At 42.0% G+C, this 22,449-nt stretch overlaps 1 protein-coding gene across 1 annotated transcript in view; it reads right to left on the reverse strand.

The window, feature by feature from the left end:
• TET1 (tet methylcytosine dioxygenase 1) overlaps positions 1–22,449 on the reverse strand; it is a 63,657-nt gene that overhangs the window by 34,761 nt on the left and 6,447 nt on the right. The window contains 4 exon segments of the mRNA XM_042818546.1: positions 31–667; positions 669–2,528; positions 15,223–15,273; positions 19,763–21,793. Coding sequence (XP_042674480.1) covers positions 31–667; positions 669–2,528; positions 15,223–15,273; positions 19,763–21,670 — 4,456 coding nt within the window. The 5' untranslated portion in view covers positions 21,671–21,793.

Consider the following 22,449-nt stretch of genomic DNA (forward strand, 5'->3'; position numbering starts at 1 on the left):
CAGGTAAAAGCTAGCAAAAGGATGACTTACCAACACAGTCACAAGTTGGCAATTCAGACTGTCCTTTTTTTGTAGGTGTATCTATTAAATTTTTTGTAGGAGTATCGAGAAACTTCATCGGTGATTCAAGAAAACTGCTGAGTGTGTTTTTTGCTGGAGAACACCCTGAGTCGCCTGTGCTCTGCGGATGGTCAGTACCCAAACTTCTTGATGTTAGAATGGTAACTTCACCTGCACACTCCATGTTCCTGAGAGCTTCCACAGTGCCTGGCACCTGACCCGCACTGCAGGAAACAGGCAGCATCTGCGACTTCGGATCAGCACCCTGCTGGACATAGGCTTTATCTTCACTGCACGCTTCGCTAGCTCTCAGGTTAGACTGACTAAAAGTTTGAGGCAAAGGATGTGTCTGACCAACATTCACTGCCTGCTGTACCTGAGAATTACATTTTTCTGTAAACATCTGTGTGTTTTCACTTGGTCTGGTTAACAAGGATGCTGTTTTCAACTGCGAAACTGACAGAGGATTACGGGAGAGCAGATCACTATATTGGTTACATGCTGCAACATCGTTTTTCAGTGGAATGATGCCTGGTGGGTCACTGGAGCCTGCAGTTTTGATTTGCTCATTCACCACTTCATAGCCAAACAATCTGTCTTTTTTTTTTGTCCTGCGGTACCTCAGATAATCTGTGGAACTTTATCTGTGTTTGAGGAAGAAACAGCCTAGGTTTTTCCTGTAATGTTAGCGCACTTTGACTCAGTGCTTTCTGTACTTTGGTTCTTGGTGATTTTTTTTCCGACAAAGCTATTCTGGAGTCCTGTGGCATGGTTTGGCCAAGCTTGTGCAGTTTTGATGATATCCAAATGTCCTGTAGCTCACTGTGCTGGCACGACAACAACTCTAGTTGGTTTCGATTAATTTGTTGATAGCGTGCTTCTTGAGGCTTTTTTTTGTGTCTTGGTTTCCATGGTACAGCATTTCCTTTTTTATTTGTTGATTGTTTTTGCTTTAACAGTAAGGAACTGCAATTATGCCTAAAAAATACAGATTCTTTTCTCTGCAGCAGATCTTGGTTATGTTTTGCTTGCCTCTCATGGGATATTAAATTAAGCAGCGATGTCTTTATGTCATTCTTCTGTTCTGGATTTGCCCGGTTTGATTCAATTAATGCTGCAAGTTGAGTTAGTTGTGTAGCTACATCCTCTTCATCCTGGCTGTGAATTCCTCCTTCTTTAATTAAAGAACCAGCTTCCAAGTTCAAATCATCACAGGTTGGCTTTTGATCTAACTGGCCAAGAGTATCCAAGCTGTTGCTTGCATGTTGAACATTGCAATACCGTGAAAGGGTGACTGGATCATAGTTTTTCTTGGTATTAAGTCCTGAAAATGATTTTGCATTAGATCTTAACTCGGATAAAGTTTTGGTATCTCCTGAGGATAACTGCAGTTTATACATCTCACCAGCAAGATTGGCAGGTTTGTCACGCAATTCAGAAATCGAACTTTGGCCATTGTACAACGCTGGCTTATTTGGGAGCTGCTTTTGTGAGTGAGCACAGTGAGTCAAGAGCTGTTGTTCTTTCTGTAAGTAAGTGTCATTGATTTCTTTCAATGTAGAAGACGTAAAGGAGGATGAAATATCTCTTTTATAACTATGGAGCAAGTTGGAAGTTCTTTCTTCTGTACACTCACTATTTTCAGCTTTAGCTGGGGAAGATGTTCCTAAAGGGACTTCAGATAACTGTGTTAAAGCTTCAATAGCTACAACCTGCTCCACAGTTAGGTTTCTGTTTTTAATCAGGGACAAGAAAGTTGGCTGGAGTGAAGGACTCTCATGCTGTGTCTCTGTGTTAGGTACTTTGAAGCCATCCTCTCCATGCACTTCCTCTTTAACCAAAGGAGGACAACATGTGCTTTCTTGCAGATCCAAAACAGAACTGGTTTGCAGTACTGACTTATCAGAATCCTGAAAGACACTGCAAGTACAGTTTTCCTCTTTCATGAAAAGATTTCCTTGTTTGTCTGGGTGAACACAGCTAACACTAGTTGTCAGAGTGCTGACTATGTTATTCAGATTGGTAGCCTTCATCCACTGGGCATGGGAGTTGCTTGTCAAATCTGTCCTTTCCACTACAGATGCTTTTTTCAGTGAAGCAACTGCTTCTGGTGATAAGTAATGTAGGGTTTTTATGCCATTTTTGATGGTCTGTGCAAATGATTTTTTTGGCTCAGCTAATTGACTGGGAGAGACCACTCTTTCACTTTCTTCTGCATTTCTCAAGTGTTCGTGGCCTGTCACAGTTCCATGGGTATCCCCATTGACATGGACACCAAAGGATGGCTTCTCGTTATGTGCCCACTTCTCTGCTTCTAAGCCTGTCATTCTTTCTTTCTCCTTAGACTGTGCATTTTCGAAGGGTTGTGTTTGGTTTGTTTTCACCCTGTATTTTTCACCATGACCGCATATACTGCATTCCATGAGTTCTGGTCTGCGGCCATTTACTGGTTTGTTTTCTAAATTTGCCTGTGAAATAATAATAATTTAAAAAAATGTTGTAACAGCTGCTCATAAGTATTAAAAATAGGAAGCATATTACTTATAGCAATCAAATCCTACTTTGAATATATGAGGAATATCCTAATTAAGCACAGGCATAGATGTTGAAAAAAAACAGGAAGTCATAAAAAACCTGAAGCCTGCCCACATTTATAGTAAGGTCTTTTAATGGGGTAGGCAGAAGAAGAAAGCTTGTGCGTGGGGAAAACTGAGGTACCTTTCAGGTAACTGAGCTAGCACTATTACTGTTTTAGCAAACTCTTAATATTTAGTTTAATATATCCTTCATCTTCCCAGACACAATACACTTCATGTGGCTACAACAATTTCAAAACCAACCAAGTCAGAACACTGTGTCCTGGGGATTGTATGCAGATGGGCCTCATTTGAGGTAATAATCTTATTGCAGCACCTAAGAATTATTTGAATATTCTGTAGCTTTCAGCCCTACATAGAACAGAAAACAGCACTGTTTTTCAAATCAGACCCTGCAACAGAACTGGTTAATTAACCATACATTGGCACAGAAGTTTTTAGCAGTTCACTTTTAGCACCAAATTTAAAATAGTTGAATCAAACATGATTTAGCAGCCATAGCTAAAATGCATGGACTTCTCCAAGAAACGAGAACAAATGTAAAATGGATTTATGATTAATCATAACCATCAAGACGAACCTTTCAGAAATCCCTAGGCAAAATGAAGCATATGCACCTAACTCTATCTGGAGCCCAATATCCGCCCCACAACTGATCACTAATTAATAAAAAACATAACAGAGAATCCTTAGTATGCCCTAAATATTATCAGGCATCAAAGTACTACGAAAACGCTATGTAAAAACGCATGCAACGCCTCTGCAGCTAAGACAAATGTATGGAAATTAAGAAAGAAAGACACCATACGTGTTTCTCCATTACGCACAGATGCTGACTCAGGTCTCTGAGCCTGAACTCCTCTGGATCCTGGGGAATTTTCATCAAACGGGACCCAGGGGATCACCAAGAAACTTCTAAGAGTTCCACAAAAGTGGATAAGTAAATCTGTTGTTAACAGGGCTAAAGGATTTACATAGACCTCCATAACTACCAAAGAATACTGGAACAATCCATCACTAAAAAGTAAAAACACACAATTCTATGCCTACACAAAAGCTGCACTTCAGTTACCAGCTTCTTTCCTCTACACTTAACTTCAGGAAGAACCATATTAGGAAGTTATATGTTACAATAAAAGTGTACCTCTATCAGTCCAAAAGCTGTCCCAACTATGTATAACTGCTATTAAAAGCTATATAATTGAGTAGGAAGCTGAGGAGGTAGAAGCAAATAGATTAAAATCACTCCTCAGAGCTTACAGGTTTTCAATACAACCACAAAAAACTTTAAGTCTGCAAAATGAGTAATGAGAGATGGAGGGAGAGGAGGACAGTTCAAGCATGACGTCCCACTTATCTGTCAACCACGCTGTTCCTCAGAAAAGTACTCTTATCTGACATAAAACTGTGCTTGAAAATACTCAGTACATTACCTGCTAGAAGCATACAAGTGCAGTGCTGTGTCCACATAAGACCCAATTGATCTTAGCAGCAAACTGGCATTATTAATAAAATTCCTCACACATACAATAATTTCCATTGGAAATTTCTACTTCTAACTGGAAGCTGCCTACATGCAACAAGGAAGAAAAAAAGACCAGCTGAATCATATCACTGGTTCTGTTTCATATTTTATTTTTCCTCGCAATTAATTATAATAAAATTTGATTTAAAAAAGAAATCAACTCCTCTTCCTTCTGAGTACTGTGCCACTTTTCTTCTTTTGTTACTGTACTGCAATGAGTCCTAAATATACCCTTTTAAATTTTCCTTCTCTTACCAGACTTTCCTGTGGCCTTTTCTTTTTAATAGGTAAAGCTACTGCTTCCCTGTATAAAAAGAAATACAGACATACTAGCAGGGGCAGAGGTCATTCGATTCTTCTCCTCAGCCAAAGTCTGGCAGACCAAAAGCAATAGCTCAGCAAATGCTTTTGCAGCTGAACAACGTGGTTGGAGAAGTCTATCTTCCAATCCTGAATCAAAGACTGAAAACTACAGTCAAGGATACCATGCATCCAAGCAACAGTCTCAAAATTCATGGAAGCTGAGCACGGAAGACTGATCCGATTGATTTCTAAAGTTTTTGTACAAGTGTAATGGAAAGTGGGAGAATGAACGGGATCAATGAAAGTAATTTCCTCTCTTTCTCATGAAGGGGAGCACTGCTTGAGCTGGATATATAGAACACTAGCAAATCATACTCAAGATAAAACTTTGCAATAATTAATGTTATTAGGAGAAGAACCACAGAGTACAGCCCACCGTAGTCATTGCTAGATTGTTTAAACTTCAACATTTTATCTTTTTCTTCTTATATACATACTTCACTGCATGAGGTAATGCTTCCAAGCATACATGAAAAGCCAGTTACAGCAAATCACTCTCAAAAGAGTCAGACCGTAACATTGATTTTTCTTTTAATACAACATAACTGTGAAGAAATGCAAAGCTTTCAGTAATTCACAATCAAAATACAGTGTCAAGGCTAACCTAAAGACTTTTCCACATTTTCTGTACAATTGAGAGTAGACTGCAGGTTTGTATCTCACTTCACGTCTGCATAGGTGGTAATAATGCATTTTGTACTGAAGGTAACAGCCAGTAATTATTCTTGTAAAGCAGAAATAACAGATGATATGTAGATCAAATGCTGACAAAATGGCTCTCAGAGCAAGTCTTGACAAGCTGCACAACAGCCTACATCCCCTAAGTAGACATCCCAATTATATTCTTCCCCCACCCCCACAGGAGCAGAGTTCTCAACACATGATAATAATGATTGCACCTATTAGCTTGTGCTAATAACCAGGATGACCTGAAAGGTAGCTCTTCCAGCATAACAACATTCAACAATGCAAAGGGATGGGTGAGTGAAGAGAGCTTGCACTGTGCACCTCTTTTCCTCTGCAGTGCTTTGGGTAAGTTTGGATCCTGATACAGCATCTTCAGCCATGCAGCAGGCCACGCACGCTCTTCCAGGTTGGTAGAATGCTGGAACCACCTCAGAACTCTAATATCTTAAGGATAAATTTCTTCCAGAAAAACTGTTTGGGAGGGAGGGAAAAAAAAGACAACAAACATACTTCACCTCATATTTGAACAGGGTATTTTATTCATGGCCCAGCTGTCAGATGTCAGTGCTTCACCAGGAGGTAAGCAAGAACCAGCCAACTGACCAGTACCAATTTACTCCTATGCAATGTATTCCTATTCGCCAGCATCTGCCCACCAGGACACATAGCAACTCCATGGAACACAGGGTGGGTACTGCCTAACAGAGGTGTAAGTATGGGACCATCATGTAGGGATAAAAAGATAGATGTGGGATAGAATATATGGATAAAGAGCCAGAAAGCACTGGACTGGGGAAACACTCATCTATGTCGGGTGCTACCAAGTAAGCCACCCCGTGTATAGGTTTGAACAGATGCTGTGGAAAATGTAGGGTCACTGACTACCATAATGCAGACAACAAAAAAGTTGCTGCCTAAGGTTGCGGGCAGAACCAAGTTTATGGGAAGGTAACCAGGCCACAGAGAAGGACAGCAAAGTAGGGGCCCAGCTGCAAGCCGAGGCTCATTCCCATTAACTTCACCAGAAACTTACATCTATTATCACCAATTACATATTAACCATGGCCATGAAATGGAATGCGTCTCTCAGTACACCACACTTGTACAACAGCTCACAGAAAGCACATTTCCCACAGATCTTCACGTAAAAAGAGCAATTTGGGTCCTACAATAATATAACATAACCTGCCCATATAGTATGTTTTGTTCCTCACAGGAGCAATGGCACTGGGCAAGCATTTACAGCACGCTCATAATTCCGTATTTTAGAAGCTACAGCAACAAAAGCAAACAATCTCTGCTCTTGGCAAAATGATGTAAAAAATTGCAAGCAGGTTTGTATGGAAACTCAAGGCAACATTAAGTTCTGTGAAGCTGGAGAAAATCACCCAATTGTGTTTTGCTGAATGGATCCCCCTTCACTCACAACTCCCCTGTGGCCCAGAATATCCAGCCCACCCAAACCCACCCATTCAATTACCAGCAAGACTTGACGCTGGACCTTTTAGCAGCTAGCAAATCCACTCTACCTAACAGTGTGAGGATTTTGTCATGTATATTTACATCCGGAATGAGCTACAGGAACAACTATATTGTGGTATCTTCATTCCTTTCACTTCTCTCTCCCACACCACTACCACAGTTCTCTTGCTTATCTTATGTAACACTTGAGTGAGACCACTTACAAGAAGACCTACAAGATCTTCTGCAAGAAGATCCTAAAGGATGAAGTTGCTAGCAAAAATAAATAAACAAACAAAGTGCAAAACACTTATTCAGACTCTGAAGGTTTCATATCGTGACCCACAGAGAAGTGTATTTATTAGATTACTTAGATTTCTGTTTCTATCAACCCTGTGCTCTAAGGAGTGAAAGTGCAAAACAAAACCACAAAAAGCACACCATGGACACCCTGCTCCCCTAACGCAGGCTCCCAGAAGAGGAGGTGTTGAAGGAAAACTTCTTACAGAATCTTTTCTGCTACAGAAGCCAATACAAACTAGTATCATGCTTGGGTTTTTCTGTTTGTTCTACATGATGTTCTGATTTATTCAATCATTTATCTTCAACGTCATAATGGAACACTCAAAGAAACACTGACAACTCTGGGAAACATAGCACTCAACCCACAAAAGAAAAAGGATATATACAATCACCAGCAATATCTATTCCCTAATACAACCCTCCCCTAATGTGCTTTAATTAATAGGTAGAGATGGAATAAATTCAGTCTTTGAACTTACTCATCCTAGCTACTCATCCTGTCTCTTACAGTTTGTTTATGAAGCCATCACCATACGTTTAAGCCTGTAACTGTGAATTGAGAATCAGCAGTGTTCTTAATGGGGTCCTTGGGGAAATTATCACAGCTATGTATTATAGAAGGTCCTTAGCAATAACCCAGAAGAAAAGTGAAACTAATTCTGATAGAAAAATAGCCTAATAATGATAAAATGAGACATGATTTTTTGGCTGGCAAGCAAACATTGCAATACAGATAAAGGTGAAGCTGTGTATCTAACAACAAAGGCATTGGGCTGTATGTACATAATACAGATTTTATCTTAGAAAGCAATGACCCTGGAAGGAGCATTAACATGGTCATAAAACACTGCACAGTAACTATAGAAACTCCTTTTGCAACTTTATGGCCAAAACAGTTAGCAAGATCCTCCAGTGCATAAATAACAATGCAATTAGGAAAAGACAGATTATTTTATACCCCGTATTTGGCACTTCTACACCTGCCAGTGGAGCAGAGCGTCCAATCCTGGCATACCCAATTCAAGCAAGACATTGATATGCTGGACAGGTCTTGGAAGACCATGAGAAAAACAAAAGATTGAAGTATCTCGAAGTGAAAGCCTCAAGTCCACTTTCTACAATTTACCAAAGAAAATCGAAAGGCCACAAACTATTGCTAAGCCTGCGCAGAAAAGAAAGCTAATAACAGAAGGCTCTTTGTTCTAGCAGACAAAAGTATAACAAGACTCAATGACTTTAAGTTAAAGAGAGGGAAGTCTGAACTGAAACTATGTTGCGCATTTTTGTAGAGGTACAGAATAAAAAAAAAGAATCTTTTAAGCATGTCACTAGATGCTTCATCACAATTTTCATCCATGGGAATTTACAAGTTAAAAATACCTAAAGAAACTTGAAAACATGATGCTTCAATCATCATAAATTGATTCAGTCTTACAATCCCCGAGTGTAATTGCAAATGATCACAAAAACCTTGCACAGCTTTAGGGTACGTGAACCAAGCTAATGTAAGCCCCTTGCCCTCTGTTTCAGCTCACTAAAGATCTGAACTGCTGCTTCAGGTAATGCCCCAGTTCCTATAATCTAAGTAGGAGGACATTCAGCTCCTTAACACGGGACTTAGTTTGAGAGCTTAACCATCTGTCCCACAGCCACTTGCATTATTCACAACCTGCTACACGCCGGCACAGCAGCTCTCAGACCACATCTACCCAGGACACACAGCTCAGTAAATCAACAATGCTAACCAGCCCCAGCTCCCAAAGAAGCACTGAAACAAGTCATTCACCAACTCATTTCCAAATTCCAACATCTACCTTGCATGTACATTCTAGTCTGGTTTAAGGCCAATGAGAGGGCAATAGACTAAAAGAATAACCAAGTCAGAGATAACTACATTAAGAGGACCAGCGAAAGGCAATTTAGACAGTCATACTGATCAGACAGGCTAGCCAGCTACAAGGCACTATTCAGGATCCTGCAACTATGTTTTGTTTATTCCCATGAGGGAAAAAAAAAAGCCTAAAACTGACAAATAATGTATCTTTTCTACCAGTCAGCAGACTAAGAGTTTTAAAGAAAGCTGAGAACAGAATTTACATATATATAACATCCACTGCCTCCTTACAGGATGACCAATTTCCACTCACAAGCCAGAACAACAACGGTCCAGAGCAGCACTGCCAAAATGTCTGTTTGGGTTGCAGTGATAACAGTGGTCAGGCAACGATCATCTGTTACAAAACTAAATGCTTTGCATTTTTAAATACATGGCAACTCTAATTTACAACGTCAACAAAATCTTACTTTACAAAAATGAAATTTAAATTTTTACTACAGAGCATTAATCAAATGCTCTGGACAATTTGGACAAGAGCGCTGAAAAAGGAATTCAGAATTGAGTGTCCAGGCACATGGCACTCAGCTTGAAGTCTGCTTCGAAAAACTCTGACATTAAAGGCCGAATGCTTAAGGTGCTGGGGCAAGAAGACAAACAAACATGTTCTATACACTAACCTCAGAAATCAATGACAAGTGATTATGTTGTCTTCTTTTATGTAATTGCTGCTTTCTTTTTTCTTGATAATGGTTAAGTTTCACGTATCTGACATTTCAAAAGAAAGCACCTTGATAAGAACGCATGGATCCTTTGTTTTTATCTCTCAAATCAAACCCTATAAATATAAATTTACTGTAGTGAAAGTTAAATATTTCAGTATTTACAAAGCCAAGGCTCTTGCTAATGCCCATGGGAAAACCTGCTGCTGTCTTCTCTTCAAGATTTTATTTTATTTTATTTTTTAATTAATGTCATATCTAAAATCTTAGTGTAACATCAGAGAAAGAAAAAGCACACAAAAATGAAAATCTGGTCCCATTCAAGTATGGTGGAGACTTCTAACTGGGTTTCCTCCTGCAACAGTTACTGAAAGCAACAAAAAACTTGCTTAGCAATGTGAGATAGGGTTCTAAATGAATAACATTCATTTTCACATTTTCTAGATACTGTTATTATCTATAAATGTATGAGTATCAAACATCAAAAACTGGTAACTGAATACTGGAATCTGCAAAGCTATTTCAAGTATTTATTTGTCTAAATTACATATAGCAAGTATTCAATAGTTCTCAGTTCCATAATTAATAACTAGTATCAACAAAACATCACCAGAATAAGCAAGCAGAATTTATTCAGTGTTGTTAAAACTTCTTGGAAATATCTAAACTACGCTCAGACATACCTATAAACCTGCCCTACTTGCACACGCTGACACAATTTTCTTCCTTCCCACAAACGTTATTTCACTGATACTAACATTTTTGATCACAGGCATTCTAAAGAAGCTCTTTCCTCTAAATTCAACACAGTGAAACTTTCAGCATCCCACACATAGCGACAAGCAAGATCTAAACAAATAGTGATTCAAAGCACATGCAACCCCCAACACTCTAACTACCAGGCTCTACCTGGTCCAGCCTCACTGTGCCTCTGCCTCCAGCATTCCCTGAGCAAGCAGAGGAGCGTTACCAGCCCCACAGCTGCTTCATGCAGCCAGCAAGGAGTTGGAGGATGCTTCCAATTCTGGGAAGGAGAGGAAGTAGCACTGACAGGGAGCTCTGTAGGACAGGGGCTGTAAGAGAAGAGCATCTCTGCATCCTGCTCAGCCCCATCAGCACCACAGCTAAAAGCCCACCAGGGACTGGCTTCACCCCCTCCACTCCCCCCAAGACATGGAGTAAGATAACAAATTTACAGACCATTTACAAAAGACCTTCTTTCTTAAGATTCCACTCAAAAAAATGTCTATATCCAGGTGAAGTCTTAATGGTACCATACAGAGGAAATACAGTTACTCATGAGGAAGCACGGGAGACTGCACAAACTGTGGTAATTTATTACCACAATCATGCCTGCTTACTTCACCTGAGATACACGAGCCTATTAAGCACAACAAAAAAAAATATTAATTCCATTTAGACACACATCCAGCTATCAAAAAGGTCCTTAAAAATAATAATTTAGGTACCATTTGTGAAACAAATTATTTCAAAATTAAAAGCATTCAACTGCTGAGCTACTCCTTAGTTACTGCAGTTCTAAAAGTAAGAGTTGGATAATTTGTGTAAGCTATTCATGTGCCAAAAGCAAACACCCTATGGAAAAGGGAGCAAAAAGGCACAGGAGTAGGCAGATATATCCAACCAGTACTCAAAGCAATTTTAATTGGTATTTTCCAAATGAGTACATTCCAAGATGATTAAGTTCCTTTAAAAAACACAAAGCATGTCTTCTGTACAACATCCCTTCCAACTCCCATTATTCTGTCTTCTTCCTCTGTCAAATTCCACAGCACTGCAATTTCATCCACTGACTTGTTGATATCTTATTTTAAAAAAGAAAAAAAAAAAAAGTTGAATTACTTCCAGCTAAATATTCTGGCAGGCATTTTGTGATTAAAAAAAAAAAAAAATTACATTTAGATGTTCAAAAATCCATTCAAGTCATGCTCATTCAAAGCATTAGCATGCACATTGGAGTTGCTTCTCTTAACTTTTATTAACACATACATTAGGTTGAAATAGTGCAATGTAAGCAGCAAAACAAACCACACTTTAAAAAGGGCTAACAGCAACTTCATATCTGAACATTGTTTTTGATATGAAATACCATGCTTTGTACACATCCAGGAGAAAAATCAAAGAGGGTGCTCAAGCATGTATTTGTAGCTTTGATGGAAATGAGACTCCCACTAGCTCTTAAGCACAAGGTTTACCAACAAACCCAAAGTTCTAGATATTAACTAAGCTCTTGCTCTTAGTTTGACTTAAACCAAGTTGATTTTAGAGTTTTGCAGGTGTTGTCTACACTTTCCTTGTACACAGATCACCACTACAGCGTTTATGCATAAACACACAAACTGAATCAGGCAGAGAACAAAGAATGGGCACATGCAGTCACAATACTCACTCAGCACTGCATGTACTACTGTGGATTTCTCTCTTTGGTCTTTTTTCCCCCCCTTTCAGTTTGTTGGTTGGTTTTTAAAAACTCCATGAATGCAGCAAACATCTGCAGCCATCCAAATGGCGGCCGTAGCTCCCCAGAGCCCACTAGAAAGACCACAGACTGTGCCTCTTCATCAGCTATATCTTGACCTGGAGGCAGCTTCCTTACTGGTGCTATTGCTAACTGTAGATCTCCTTGACAACGCGATGCCTTCTTCAACTGTCCTGTTTGCCCAAGCTGCATTTATAAATTTGCACGTGACCGCCCACATTGTTAAGAAGAGGTGTGCTGCACTGCCCAAATTGAGGGAGTGCACTGCTAAAGGGAGAATGAAGCAGGATGCACAACATGCCTTCCGAAATGCAGGCAGGCAAATTCTTAAGTACCAATCCCTTCTTTCTAGATTTTCCATTATCAGTGATAAAATGTAAGAAGTTTCTGCTTAACTAGGGATAACATACAAGATAATTTGGAACAAAAACCATGAGTGCTGCTTCTTTGTTATCTATTTCTATGAACTCATGATGACTCTTTCTTCAAAAACCATTTGCTCACTAAAAGAGATGCATATTTTGGACATCCTTTCAAAATAAGCATGGAGAACGAAGCACAGTTTTATGGCACTAAGTGTGGCACAGAATTTCCTAAATGACTCCTCTTTCAATAGCTAGGAAAAAGCAGTGCATGCATGCTTTTCACGGACATGAGAAAACAGTTAATAAAAGCTACAATATAACAGTATTTGTCACTTTTGTTTATAATGTTTGTATCTGTCAAACTTTGTTTTCAACAGGAAAGCATTGCTTATTTTAACCTGGTGCAGAAGAATTCATAAATACGCTGGTTCGTAGAAGTATAATTAGAGGAACTGCTAACTCCTCAAATAAATAAATGTGCATCTATACAAACTTAGGAAGACTGGAAAAATACAAACTCCACCTAGCACTGGAGCACAGTGCTACACATTCCTCTTTCAGAAAGTCTACAATCCTTTTTTGAAGCAAAACACAATTAAAACCCCAGTGAAACAATGAAAAAATATTAACAATAATTCAAAACATCTATTAATTTTTTTTGACATGTCACTGCTTAGCTTCACTCGACCACCCCTGACCGTTAAAACAAAGACTGAGGTTATAATTCAGTAGATAGAGCACCACTCCACACAGCAGTCCCACCAATAAGGCAGGCCAGTCATACACCAGAACGTCATATTTCTAAAGTGCCATTGTGAAGAAGAGTGTAAATGGTGAAGCTTTCTGGGGTTTCTGAAGTTTCCTGCAGCAGACAGAAATGCAACCTAACTTAACGTGACCGACCCACCCCACCAAAAACAAAGCAAAACCTCCCCAGCACCAACCCAACCTCTTCCATGAGATGCCTTCAGGGGCACCACGCCCTACTTGGTGCACACAAGTGCATCAACTCAGCCAATACGATTCAGCACCACAAGACAAAATACCAGCAAACTGAAAGAACATTCTAAAACCAAAGGGGAAAGAAACACTGCAGAATCAATTCAGCATAGGAAAAGTCAAACCAGAAATAAACACAAGTCCAATGACTAACATATGATACTATGCACACACACAAAAACAGACGAGCCTTTTTCCATTTAAGAGCCAAGAAAAAAAAAAAAAACTGTTCAGAAGGCTTTTTGGAAAGGATAGGAATGACAGCATCATATTACATAGCAACTTCCCCTGCCATCAAACAAGAAACAGTGGTAAAATAAGTTCAAGAGAAAATGTGAAGACTCACTATGAACCCTGACTGTGGACAGACATCTAACACAACAGATATACCTAAGACAGAAAGATGCCTCCTACTTTTACAAGTGTACACCAATTCCACACTGCAAAACAGAATGACTGGTTTACAAGAAGTTTTTATTTCACACACTATCTTTTTAACTGCACAAAATGAACAAATGCTGAAGTTTTAACTACATCTATGCACTATCCTGCAGAAGAGGCAGTCACTAAAATTAAGCAATTAAGAGCACATCTATGACTTAATGAAATATTTAAATGTCATGGATTAATAAGCGTTATAAAAGAAGAACGCTTATTATTGCTGTACAGTCACCATTCCTGTAGGCATATGGGGAGATGGTTTGCACAGCTACACCCACAGAGAGACACACAGAGGTCAGACACACTTGCAAGCCAAGAAAGCTTATTTTCTCCTTACTTATTCTTAACTTTTCACTTAACTTCGTCTCACAAACTTAGGACTCCACTGAGCAAGTTTCTCTGACGTGTAACAGTGAAGACAAAGCTGCTATGGAGTCGTGATGATTTCAAATAAAATCACACTGCATTCAGCATTTATCACATTCACCACGTCCAACAATTTCTGAAATGTTTCTGTACTGAAACAATGCTAAACTAACTTAGATCCCGTTCAGCTGCACTTTGTGTCAAGAAAAAAATTGTCAAGTAAGTTCAAAAACATCACATACTTCTCATTTTCTTTAGCTTCTTTTCACAGTTTCAGCATCCACCCCTTAGTATTTTAGTTTGAAAGAACAGAAATCAGAACTTATTTCTACACAGAATAAAAGCAAACTGAGAAATGCAGTAGGAATCTGCTACCTGTTAGGCACAAGTGTAGTACACTCATATTTTGTTACAACAAGCTGAAACAGTTGAGTTGAAGCACCAATCTTTTGTTACTATGCAAGATAGCCATCTTAAGAGCCCTGCCGAAACCTTACCACGTGAACCGAAGGCCCCAGTAAGTTTATAGAATTTTCAGTTTCACTTGAGGCGTTCTAAAGTTTAAAGAAAAAAGGAAATCAAAACCACCGTAACTGAAGCATGAAGCTTCCTATGCCATTAATTCAGTTTACGTGATAGCAAAGACTCCTCGCCCTCCGAACCGAACGCTGAACACCCCCAGCATTCAGCCGGTACTTCTGCAAGTGGGGAAGGAACACGGAGGGCGAAGCGGCTCACAGCACAATGGGAAGCCAACGTCCCGGCCGCAGCGCCCCGCATAGAGGCTCCGGTGTGTGTGCAACATGCTGGGATGGGGGATGGGGGGAGGGGGGACAGGGAAAGGCAAAAAAAAGAAAATGTTCTGTGCCGTTAAAATTAGCTAAGCCGCTGAAGGGCTGGAAGCGCCGCGTCCCAGCGCGTAACCCTCGATCTCCTGCTGTACGTGACGACAAACGCCGCTTAACGTGAGGGAGAAATATTAAAGCAATCATCGGTTACCTTAAAAACTCTTTGCTTCCTCCTCTGAGGTCTTTTGTTTTCAGTTAGAACCTAAAAAAACATCAAATTGCAGAATAAGCGGTGGTCACAAAAGCAGACGCCTCCAGTTTTATTATCGAACTGAAATATTTCTCAAATACCCGAGTGCTTCACATGCGGCACCTCGGCGGGCCGGCGGCGGCTCTACGCGGCCCCTCCGCCGCCACCCCGACACGCGGCGACGCCGGAGACGGCAGAGGGGAGAGGCCCCGCCGCCCCCCCGGAGCCGACCTCGCTGGTGCCCCGCATTCCTCACGGCGGCGCCCACCAGGCGGCCATCTTGCTTCCTGCCGCAGCGGAGCTCTCCCCTCCCCTCGCGGCGGCGCGGGCACGAGCCGCGGGATCGGCGGCGCTCGCCCCCCCCCGCCCCCTCACGAGGCCACGCGCCGCGCGCGCCCGAAGCCTATGTCCGGCCCAGCCAATGGGACGCCGCGGCACCGCAGCGCCCCCCCGCGGCCTCCCTCGCCGTCACGCCGGCCCCGTCCGGACAAAGGGGCTGCTGTACGGGCGGCCGCCGGCAAGACGCGGCGCGGACACGGAGCCGGCGCCGCCCCCGCGCGCCCCCGCCTCGGCGCGCGCACGGCGGGTCGCGAGGGCTCAGGCGCGGCCCCCGCGAGGGCTGCGGCACGCAGGGTCAGGCGAGGACACGGCCCCCGCGCGGCGCGTGCACGCGGCCGACCGTGAGGGAGGGGCGGGGAGGGGGAGCCCATGCCGCGCCGCTGAGGGGCTTTAACTGCATCTACGCAGAAGGGGAGCGCCCGGTCCTGCAGCCCAGGTGCACCGCGCCCCGGCCAGCACGGCCCTCTGCCCTCGGTGAGGTTCAAGCGGAATCTCACGTCGGCCCCGAGAAGCTTTCCCCAAACGGCTCAGCCCAGACAGAGAGCAGCTGCGGGGCTCTCCATTAAATCAGCATTTCCCATTCAAAACAGAAGAGCGGCTGCTGGAAAGCTCCCAGCCTCCCCTAATTGCAGCATGCTCCTTAAATACGCCTGGGCTTTGGGCGGCACGTTAAAACCCAGAAGGAAACAGGCCGTATCGTTGTTCCGTATTTCCCCATTTCTCAGATTATTGCCGCTGTATGAGATGTCTCAGGGCACCGGGGTGAGGCCAGGTCCCACGGAGCCTCCCGGGGCCATCGCTGTCACCCACGTGCAGGCAAACTCTCCCCAGGAGAGGCTGGCAGCGGGACAGGGCTCCTGCCCGGGTGCAGCCCCAAAATGCAGGCACCTCAGCAACGCCGGCCCCTGCTAATGCTTCTTCCCCAGGAGAAAGCAATACAAATTCTGCACCACCCTCCTATGCTGCTTTTGCAACCTACCGAGCCCTGACCTGCAACCTATCCACACTGCCAAGGTGTGCACGATGGTGCAATAGCAGCAAACCAGACCACCTCTTGAGATAAAATGCGCTTTTTGGTAGAAAATAGCTGCAAAACAGCCTCCAGCAAGTACCATGTTATTGCAGAACACGGCAGTCTTGGAGACAAGAGAAAATGTAAAATTTCCACACTCCTGTGTAGGTGGAACTTGTCAAAATGCTCTTTTCACTGCGGAGTGTTCCTGCATTATTCACCCAGAGTGGGACGATAATGCAGCATAAAACCTTTCTCCTCTCCTTTTCAATGCCTACTGTCACCTCTCACTTACCTGGCTGCTCCCCCAGAAAGCAGTGACGCCCAACCATTTTACCTATATACTGCAGGTCATTTTCTCCACCCATGCCTAAGCAAGGCTCCCTGCAGTAGTGCTGCTGGAGAAGCAGCACTGCCATTCTGGACCTTCCCCACATTGAATCCCGGAAAAATCCATTCCATTCAACAAGGTAGCACGGTAACGTATCACTTCAGGTTTATGTGGCTGTTATTCTTTAAAAAGCTTTTTTTTCTTTTTAAAGCGGCACGCAGGGACTTTTGAACCCCTGCACCAGCTGTCCTAGAGCCATTCAACACACAGCTCTCATCCACTTTGCCGACTTCTGCATTGTTTAGTTAAAGTCAAAAGAAATAATTCCCTTTAAGGCAAAACATCAATGTTTAAACTATGCTCACGCAGAGAACGTCTATCCCCTTACACCCTCCTCCCAGTGAATCACCTCTAAAAAATGCTTACATTCCACCAACACGAGACAGAGACGCACAGCTCCTCCAAACGAGGAATGCACTGAAGCCAACCTATTTTCTCTTTAATTGCTTTGTTCCCTTTCTATACCATGGACAGAGACCTACAGACTTTTTCCCCAGCTGCCCTCTATTTGTGACACATCGCTGGCATGGAAATCTCAACTGCTGTAGTCCCAACCTCATCTCGGTCTGGGAAAACACAACGGGATTCCCTTTCAGAGTGCTAAAGTCTTATCTGAAGGATAGCTGCCTGCACAGTGCTTCCCATCCCCCCACATCACCCCCTATATCTCAACATTTTCAAAGCACTCTCGCAACACACACGCTGCAGAAACAGTTTCCTCTTTCATTTTCCTCTGAGCGGTGCTTCTATAGAATATGAGAGACCAGACTTGCTCCTAGGAACATCTGAACAGGCACCAGGTTTCATTCAAATACAGTTTTATGAGAAAATACCTGACATGTTGTTAAATGTCAGGAATACTTCATTTCCTCTATGCAGTATTCAAAGTTCATACAAAATTTAACAAGTAATGAAAGAGGCCTCTGGTGCAGCTCTAAATGCATTGAACAAAATGTGACCAATTTAATAATACAAAAGCACACAAGAAATAAACTCCCAAAGGAATATAAACAAGAAATTCCTCGTAAAGAAAGAAAAAGGAGTGTCTGAAGAGGAAAGAGGTGAAGGGGCAAAGCATATCTGCAAGGAGAAGGTCAGACTGAGCAACAATAAAAGAAGAACATTTAGCCTGGAAAACAAAGGTTGACAGAAAAGCTGGAGTGCTTCTTTCATTGACCCTGCCAAAACCTTTTCTAAATCATGGCTTTTCAATCACTTCCTATATCAGTTCCATCAATTCTCTTCCACAAGCTTCTTTAGCTCCATTGGCTAAATCTCGTTTAGCCAGTGTTTAGCCAACAAGGTTTTAATGTTGCTACTCTCTTTCTGCAAGAAGTCAGCATCAGTCTCTATCACCTTTATTGCTCAATTACATCTTCAAGTCACCTGTTAGTTGTCCCTTCACTCACTTCACTTCACTCTCTATGAGCAGTCGAGACGTAAAGGATTTTTAATGAACTGTAAGCCCACCTGCTTAAACCTTCTTGTCTAAGCATTTTAATTTAAAATACACTTCCTGCCCAAAGCCTGTACACATATCATAACCCTTCACTGCTATGGGACTCTTCTCTTTGCCTGCCTACTGTGAAAACAGAACAGGCACATCTGCAAACCTTAGCAAGTACCGGACAGAGGGCTGGAAACAGGAGGTCTCCTGAGAGCTCCGCAGCAAACTGGGATTTCTATCTGTTGTAAGAACACACTGTTTTAATGAAGCTGCTGTTCAGAAATATTTTGCAGGTGCATTCCCTGCAGTGTGAACTGCTCAGAGAGCACAGAGCACATGCTGGTGCAGAGACTTGAACCCGAGTTTCCCACATCCCAAGGCAAATGTCCCAGCAACTTAACAACTGCGACAGCATCTCCCTCTCCACGGCTCAGTCTCTGTTCAACCATATGAACTTCCAGGAGCAGGCAGAGGCTAACACTGCAGCTCAGAGGTCAGGGAATTCAGCTGGGATATGGGAAATCTGTGTTCAATTCCCTACTTACCTGATTTAAAGCCTGATCTTGAACTGAAATCTCTCAGAAGGCCAGGGCTGTTATCACAAAGGCATACAGAATGTCTTTTCCCCTCATCTTTGGTCCAAAAGTAATGACCTGGGTTATAAAACACTTATGGATCAGAAAAATGAGTAAGGAACAGAAAGAGAATACATGGGGAATATGTGGTAAGATATACAAAGTAAGAGAGGCGGGAAAAATGAAATGAAAGAAACAGAAGAACAGACAGTTAGAAAGGCAGAGGGATGTGAAAGGGGAAAAAGGCAGCTCTAATCCTGTCCTGAAGTTTATTGATTTGTTTCTACCAAATGCATAATCACAAGCAAATCACTTTAAAGAGCACACAGCCTTCCTTCTTCTACCTTTTACCTTCTTTTTCTTAGTTATTTTGAAACACAAGCCCTTTCCCTAAGAACTTAGGGTATCCTAAGACTATCCCCTCATTTCCCCACTCCTCACATTCTGTACTTAAATCCTTCTCACCTTTTCATGCCCTCAATTGCTGTAGCCAGTACACCGGTATTTGGAACACAGAGTTAAAGCCAATCTTGCCTCTCTTTTTTTTTTTTTTTCCTCTAGTAACTAGTAACTCCAGTTCACTTCTACGCATCTCTGGATAGCAAGTCAATGTAACTTGCTAGCTCCAAAAGAAACCCTAAGTTCTCTAAATCTGTACAACAACCCCCCTCTGCAGTGTTTTCAGATACACCTCAATCCTCCAAATCGTGACTTAATTTGAGACTTTTCTGGCTTACCTCAAGAGGTAGTGTGATTGGTGGCGGTGGCTTTTTCAGTTCTTCACATTTTCTCTTTTTACATATCCGGTGACTGGTTTTGCGCTTCCTGCAACAGCTGCATTCTTCACAATTTGTTTTCCGCAGACAGGGCTCACAGACTCCACAACGCCTTCGTTTCTTTTTCTCTAACATAGGGAGCAGAGATGAATATGCAAGAGGGTGACTGCCAGCCGGATTTGTAAGAGAGGATGGCCCTGAGGCCTCAACTGTTTGAGTGCTGTTGCTCACGTTGTCCTGAACCAAATTCAAGCTTATTCCAACGCTTTCCAGCTGTGATGAATAATCATTCTGCTGCAGTCTCAAATCAACTGGCAAATCTGCATTTATGGCTTTTTCTAAGGCAAGAACAGAGATTTCTGTGCTTGAAGGCAACTCTGAAACAAAACCTTCAGAGAATTTTCTGGAACTCTCACTGGAGAGTTCATCGACTGCTCTTTTTTCTATATCTGATGATAAAGCGGGGACATAACCTGAATTCAAAATTAACGTCTCTGCATCAATACATGTAACAAATTGTTCAATATCCTCCACTTCAATATTGGTTAAAGAGGTATCGGAAACTGGTTCGCTTACTGTAAGTATGTTTTTTGAGTCTGATTCTGTATTCCCTACTGTACAGCTCAGATCTGAACATGAGTCAATCTCTTTGTGAATGGGCACAAAATCCACGAGTTTCATGTCAGATTCCACAAGTGAACTTACACTTTCAAAATGTAAAAGTGAATTTGATCCAGTGGCAGCTTCATGTGAACCAAGATCTTCATTCTCAGACTTCAAATTCCCATCTGCTTTTATGCAGGACTCTGAAAATGAGCTCAAATCTTCTAAACATTCTTGTGAATTTAACTCAGAGGTAACTGTGGGTGCAGAATTCGAGTAGCGTTCTTCACTGGCTAGCACCAGGTCTGACTCTGCTTCAGTGTGGGATTCAGCAAGTGGGACCAACTCTTCTAACAGCACAGCTGAACTGGGGTCTGAGGTATCAATAGAATCAGAGTCAGGTTCTTTACTGTTAGGCACCAGGTCGAAGGGAGTCTCTATACACACCTTCGAGTTTGGTTCAGAGGTGGTTATGGAATCAGAAGACGGAAGCACCAATGCAGCATCTTCAGCAGATGCTTCAGCTGCACTACTTGCATTGAGATCAATGAGCGTCTGCTCACAGGGCAGGTCTTCGTGCTCATACTCCACCTCTGACTCTGCTGTATTATCATCAGTCACTTGGGTGCTTGGAACAGAGTTCTTCATTTCAGGTATTTCTCCCTCCTCTTCTTGACCAGCACACATGGCAGCAGGCTCTTCATCTACACTGCACGGAATATCCTCTACAGGCAGAGAAGCTAATTCATCTTGTGCTAAATTCTGTTCCAACACATTTTCGGATGCTTCAACATTTTTGTCTTCTACTACTGCCAGAGCTTGTTCATGTTTTTCCTTTGTTTCTAGCTTTTTTTGTGCTGCAGCTTTTCTGGGTTTTGCAATTGTTGGAGCTTGAGAAAATCTACGGGAGAATGATCGGTTACGAAGAGACATTGTAAAACCATTGATGTTGAAAGCTTCCTGGCTATGAAAGAGGATATTGTCAGCTTTCTCCAAACTCACCCAAGGTGTTCCAGACAAGGTTCTGGTGACACTGCTCCTGAGAAATCTACCTGAAGAGCTCATGATTGGTTTCTTTTCTTGCTGCTTTTTCTTCACATCTTTTTCTTGTGCCGGCTTTTTGCCTTTTCCAGAACTAACAGCTTTTGTGGAAGTCTTTGTGGTTTTCTTTCTCACTTGGCTAGATTTCTTTTTACCCTGGTTAGTTTTCTTTTTGCCTATCTCTTCCTTTTTGGCTAATCTGGAAGGCCTTGCGTGGTGAGCCATGTCTGCGGAGTAGTCGAAATGTTAAGAGGAGAGATGGAAAAAAATCATGAGCTCTTGAGAGAATTTTTCAACAGAAAACTGCACACTCCCATTGCGGGTCTCTGTAGCAATACAGAGTCAACTCTGAAACAGAAAAAGATAAAATAACATTAATGTAAATCTAATTAATGGAGAAAGCATGTATATTAAGCTGACTGATCAAAAATACATAGCTAGAACTTGAAATACCAGCATCAGACATCAAGCAAAATCAGCACGAAAGCTCTGAAAGTATTAGTGGACTGCAAAATGGAAAGCTTGCCTAAATGCCTAGAAAACTAATAAAGAAGTGAACAAAGTTCAGCTGATCATGCAGCGATTCCTATTTACCATTTTACATCAATTTTAAGATGTTTGAACATTCTCAGTCTTATTGGTGGTTTGTTAACCACCGCTCTCCTTGGGTAAGGACAGCTAAAATTTACATCTTCAGATATGCTGTGGAGCATAAAGCTATTACTGTATGGTCATTTGGGAAACAAAAAACAACAAAGCTGAGTTCAGCTGGTGCTACAGGCACCCATACACCAGCACAAGGACATCTCATCCACTGGCTGCCCATCATAGTACATGCCCAGGTTAAAATTGGAGAAATAACTACACCTCTCTAAAGACTTTTAATTTGTATTCACAGGGGTAACTGGATCATGGAAGAATTGCCTTTCCAAATGTTATTTCCTGGGATCATGTACAAGCACGCTGTACTAGATTGCAAGCCATGGTCCTTTCCAGCAATGTCA

Source organism: Centrocercus urophasianus, unplaced genomic scaffold (assembly GCF_019232065.1).
Source record: "Centrocercus urophasianus isolate 14NV4802_14NV808 unplaced genomic scaffold, USGS_Curo_1.0 seq_17, whole genome shotgun sequence".
NCBI lineage: Eukaryota > Metazoa > Chordata > Aves > Galliformes > Phasianidae > Centrocercus > Centrocercus urophasianus.